This window comes from Cariama cristata, unplaced genomic scaffold, assembly GCF_000690535.1.
Source record: "Cariama cristata isolate BGI_N322 unplaced genomic scaffold, ASM69053v1 scaffold718, whole genome shotgun sequence".
NCBI classification, from domain to species: domain Eukaryota; kingdom Metazoa; phylum Chordata; class Aves; order Cariamiformes; family Cariamidae; genus Cariama; species Cariama cristata.
In genome coordinates, this window is record NW_009630436.1 from 170,421 (window position 1) to 176,420 (window position 6,000).

At 44.1% G+C, this 6,000-nt stretch overlaps 1 protein-coding gene across 1 annotated transcript in view; it reads right to left on the bottom strand.

The window, feature by feature from the left end:
* Positions 1-4,878, bottom strand: part of LOC104165772 (collagen alpha-1(V) chain) — a gene marked incomplete at its 5' end in the record, with an annotated part of 119,027 nt that extends 114,149 nt beyond the window's left edge. The window contains one exon of the mRNA XM_009705511.1: positions 4,711-4,878. Coding sequence (XP_009703813.1) covers positions 4,711-4,878 — 168 coding nt within the window. The remainder of the gene's footprint in view (positions 1-4,710) is intronic.
* Between the last annotated feature and the right edge of the window lie 1,122 nt (positions 4,879-6,000).

The following is a 6,000-nucleotide window of genomic DNA, read 5'->3' on the forward strand; positions in this document are numbered from 1 at the left end:
CAACATAAAGGATCATTTTTAAACTGCAGATGCTTAGCCATATAAAACCACAAAAAAATGTCAAGCTCAGTGCCCATGAGCTTCAAATAGATTTCCTTCACCCCTTTAGGTTTTTCTTAGATGGTATCCCAGGGCTGCATAAGGAATTTTGACCCAGGGAGGGGACCAGGAACATGGGAATGGGAAATTCTTCCAACCACAGCAAAGTTAGCAAGTTCAAATGCAAAGAGGCCATGAGCTCACCCTCTCCTCTTCTGCCTAGGAGTGGCTTTAACTTTTATTAACAAATCAGTGTTTTAAATGCATCTAGCTGCCTAGCAGGGGGCTACACGGCTGGGCTGGGCAGGAGGCAGGAGCAGGCAGGGCGGCATCAAAAGCCAGCACTGCTACAAAGAGCTTGTGCAAACAGAGGACACCGAGGGGGATATCTGAGGATACCTACAGAGACACACACTGTTTGCACCAAGTTAATATCCCCCAGCTTAGTTAAATAACATTTGGAAAGAAGCATAAAGCACTATTCTGAATAGAGGACTCACAGTCAGTAATTAAATGCCGTGATTACAGCCTGATTTCCCCCTAGGACACAGACCCAGATATTTGGCAAATGCAGGCATCCGATTATTGTGCTTCCCATAGGATGCACTGAGCTTTATCTCCCTCCCGGTGTATACAAATCCTCCTGTAGAGCTGAATCAAGACCATACGCCTTCCTGGTTCCAATTACAGGCTACAGTTTTGGGCCTTTTATGTAAAATAGTTCATGTCCAAAATTTCATTATGAACCCACAATACAGTACCTCTCAACTTGGACAAGTTGCCAACTCATTAAAAAGCTGCTTTTAATTTTTTTCATTATTATTAAAATGTCTCCATGGTGATGCGAGTTTCTCAACCCAAATAACCATAATGGATGAATTATAGCTGACATTACTCTGTTACTGCTCTGCTGTCCTGGCAAAATAACAATGCCTTCACTGTCATAGCTAGAAGTGACCCCAGCTATTGAATGATGTATGAAAACACATCCAGACAGCAATGCTAATAAATACATCATAATAAATATACAAAGCACATCAAAATTGACCCAAATCCCCTTAAACACGAGAGACACTTCCCCAACAATGGGTTTCGGATTAAACCCTTATATTCAATTCACTTCAAATGAGTTCACGCTGAGAGATGTTGCACATCCATCTCTTAATGGCACTGCACTGATGCTGAATTTGGCTCAGCATCGCTCTTTTACCCCATGGCCAAATCCTTTCAAACTCACTACATGCAGCCTCCTGCAATGCAGCAAAGGGTTAAGACCCCAATTCTGCCAACAGAGCCATGGAAAGAGCTGAGGAGGTCCAAGGCATGCACAGACCCCTCCACCCCACACAGCTCCCCGCACAGCACACCCATGTCATTGGCTTCACTTAAGCAGATTACACCTGTGGGATGCCCCAGTATGCAAACCAGTAGAGTCAAACTGAGTTTCTTCTTTCCTAAGCACCATGACCTTTAAAATTAAAGGCTTTTGTACAATCTCATGGTCTTCAAAATAGGAATAGCTGGGACTTCTTGCTAACCCAGATCCTGCAGGTGTATCCAAACACAGTCTAAAATAAAGAGCCCTGCTGCTGAGCTGGGAAGGACAGAAAAGCTTTAGCTGCTTAATAGCAAAAAAAAAAAACAGCAAAAACAATGACCTGATCTCATTCCTGACACAAACACAAAACAGATCTGTTGTGCGAGATGGTGTCGTTTCCAGAGCCACTTTTCAAAGGAAAACAGCTCTTCAACGGTGCCACCAACTTCTGGTCTTTTTCTTCATCTGAGAAGACTCAATTTTGGAATGGCTTGTTTTCCTCAGAGATGACTGACTGAGCTATAATACAGATTTTCGAGCTCTTAAATATATATATGTAGACACCCACAGGCAGTGTGGAGAATACAGAGTTTGCTAGAAGAATGTAAACGATGTTTTGCTGGCTGCTACCAAAAACTTTGCCTTTCTTGCCTCTGCTGGAAGAGCATGGTTTTTGCTGGGAAGCAGAACTTATTTAGGGAGCAAGGACAAAGAGCATCTCAGCAGATTTTGTCACTCTTGTGGGCTTGAAAAAACAGACAAGCTTTTATATATATCTATCTTGCTTTACTGGCTGGGGCTGTGGAAGCAGAATACAAAGGCCATAAAATTACCACCTTAGAAAAGCACCAACTTCTAATTAGCACAAAATATTACATGCAGTGTACGTTTGCCTAGGGTGCTCTATGGCAGAGAGGGAAAGTTATGTTACAACCCACCCGCCTGTTAACGTGAAATCACTAAAACCACATTTCCCCTGGTACATTGCACTGCAATTACTTTGTTATCTTTATCTCCTCTCTCATTCATTTGGTTGTGTGAGTTGAAGTCACATTTAGTTATGGAGAGGTACTGAGAAAACATCTGTCGATCTGATGGAAAACACTAGGGGTTCTTCACTTCACTCTTCCCTTCCTATTTCCTTAGCAAGCAGCAGAGAAGACTCAATGACTTTGGAAGTCTCCAGAGAGGGACAGAGCCGCTTCAATCACCCTATGGTTGTCTAGATGATGAAATGATTGAAAAGTTGCTTGATGACACCAAGGAAACACCATCTGGATCTTCTCACCCAAGGAAGACAGTAGATGCAAACCAAGAACTCAATGAGGACACACAAGTAGTAAGGTGGGACAAAAGTAAGAACGTCTCCTACACAATGCTGAGTTCTCTCCTGTGACCACGATTCAGTTCCACATGCTGTCTTATTGGGTTAACCTTTGTCATAAGTAGTGTCATCCAGTCTCCTTGCTACATTAATTAGCCAGAATACTCCATCCTTGCTTTTACATCTTGGGGGTCACCACTGTTTGCTGGTTTCTGTAACAAAGGCTATCAGGCAAGATTTCACAGTGGCTACAGGAACTATTGGAAAGCTCTCAAATCCACTACAGTGGTATATTCCAAGCTGGAACCATTTCCTTCAAGCACTTCTGAGCTTGAAGATACCAGTTGGGCCAAAACTTTGAGTCATTTCAGATATATGGAAGGAGAGTACGTGAAAGCAGTTGAACACACACTGGTTAGGTTGAGCTGATCTTGCCTTGGGATAGATGGGCGGACTCAGGGGCCACTGCAGGGCCCTTGCAGCCTGTCCGTGGGATGAATGTTCTCCACATCCATAGGCACAACCTTCTGGGACATGAAGGCACAACCTGACAGAGGGGTGCAGTTGGGCACATGATATTACCTATAGTCAGAAAGGACCGCCCTGCCCTGGGCAGCAATATAGACAAAAAGAGGGCCTGTTCTGCCTTTCTGCAGCCATTGAAACAGGGCTTTAGGCAAAACTGAGCAGCTCCTTTGCCGAAGGGTTGACCGCATGATGGAGGGCTACCAGTCCACAGCCCAGGTACAGCCGCTCTCATCTTTGTGTCAGGCTCTCAGTTCACATGCAAGACACAGGGTATGCTCCTGCTCACTGTGGCTTAAATATAATAATTCACCTGCTTATTGTCTCAGCAGGATAATAATGAAGTCTGAAAATAACCTTAGTGATAACATAGGCAATGAAGGAAATAAAGGACTGGAGGATGGAAGCGCATCAGCAGTCCAGCCTCAGAGTCCTCATTTAGGCCACTGACAGGCTGGGTCTGATACAGCATGTTAATTAAAAGGCATTGGTAGTGGCATGCCACATTACCTCTAATTTAGCTGATGCATTTTATATCATTAATTCTCTCACAAAGCACATTCTCCTTTGGTGTTTAAGTCACCTACTGCTTCACAGATGAGTTAAATGCAGCATCTTTCTGCCTTATTGCTAAACCTTCCTCAGCAAAGGCACTTTTCTCACCGAAAATCGGAAGCCCTACCATGCCTACTCCCAGCATCCCTGCACTCCTCCGTGTAAATCAGGGATACAGCAGTGCTGTTGTGCAGCTTCAGAAAGCAGACTTGTGAGGGTGACTATGTGTTCAAGACTGAAGCTCTCAGGCAGTGAGTAGTTTGGGTCCATAACACGTCCAGTCTTTTTACAAGCACATTTTACTCTCTAGTAGTGATTGTCCCTTGGCCTGAAGAATTAAACTGCAGTGCATCCTCAGTGACAAATAAAATGGTCAGTAGCCCACATAGGCTCTTCAAGGGCTTTGTGAACTCCTGCATCCTGGTGGCTTTCTCTAACAAACCTCCGATTTCTTCAAACAACTTTTATTGGGACATCTGTTCTTGTGGGGCAGTCTATTATTTTTATATGGTGATTATTTGTGTTATGAGGAGACACCACAACCACAGAATAAGACCCTACTGTGCTTGGCACTCCACAAACACAGAACAAAACACAGTCTGCGTTCCTTTGCATCTTCCAAGGTTCTCTCCCCAGCTGGATGTCACTGTGTGATAATGAGACAGTAGAAGCTTTCTAATATAGGAGGGAAGAGATGTAGGCATTGGCCACATCTTCTACAGTGAAACCCACCACCACGTGCAAATGCAACAAAAAGAACAACTTACTGCAATGTTATTTGATGGTTGAAAGTTTGCGGCCCCCAAAACAGCAGAATCGCTCCCTGCCAAGGGAGCGCGCAAGCACACTAGGAAAAATGAAGGAATTTCGCAGTGCCCTATATGTGCCTGCAGAATCTGAGAAAAGGATCAGACATTTCCATATGACAAATAAAAAGCTATGGACTCACCAGGATACAGCTGCTTTGTCGGTGCACTAAGCTGAGCATCTTTTGTTACTCTATAAGCAACATCTGCTTCTTTCGAAGATCTTCTGCTTGTGCAAAACCCTGTTGTTTTTGTTATTCCATCAGGTAAATTATGAAAATCTAATACCTTCAAGAGGTCTGCAGGTTCAGCTGTAAAAAGAAAAGGAGAATACAAGAATTAGCAGGCAACAGGACTAGCACTTGCTCAGATCCAAATCAGTATTAGCCTGCACCACACAAATCAATCATCAGAATTTTAAAAACAGATGAAACATGTTTTCAATACATCTGCAAATACAATACTAAAACCAGCTTCAAAGCTAGGACACCGTACTGCTGGTCAAATACTCTAACTCAGTGCAGAGGGGAACAGTTGATGAGCTGTCTGCACTATGACAGAAGAGAGAATAAACTATCTTATTAGCTACAGTAGTTCTATTTTCTAGATGTCTTTACCCACTCTGTCATTCAAGTACATGCTGAAGATTAAACATTAGGCAGGAAATTCATGATCCGAGAGAAAGGCTTTAAATCAAGAAGTTGCCATCGCACTAATGCAAACATTTCCATTCTTATTTCTTAAGTTGGTTGATCCAAAAAGGTATTTTGAAGTAAATACCTGAGCAAGCCTCCCTGAAGGATTACACACACACACCTCCATGCAAAACAACCACATGTAAATTCACACTAGCTGGGATAACCGGTAAACCCACAAGCCATCCCTTGGGGTATAAACAAGTTATGGCAAAGCAGCATCCCAACATGGTGCTTTGGTGCTCCCGAGTCGGTCGTGCTGCCTGCAGGCTCGCCCAGACACTTGCAGGGTTTGTGCACAGCACCCAACCTTCCCCGGGGTGAAGCAAGGCAACACGGAGCAGCGACGCAGCACAACCCCACCGCAGTCAAGCGCCCCTTCTGTAACTCAGCTCAAGCCCAGGCAAGTCCCATCAAATAATTCCCCTTCTCTGCCAGGTGTTCCCCCCCATGACACTGGGATTTCTGCACAACCACCAGTGCATACGAGTGTGCAGCTGGGTGGTCAAGAAAACACAAATGCTTCACAGAGGAGGAAAAATCTGCATGGGCATTTTGACTAATGACATGAAGCAAAAGGCTCCTTTCCTCAACAGCCCTCCTTGATCACATCTCATTAGGTTCATATCCTGAGGTTCTCGCTGCTGCAGACATTAAATAGTTAATGAAGAGAGCTTGTCTGACACCCAGCGCTGCCCATGCCAGCAAAGTCAGGGCCAGTTCACCTCCAGATGTTCA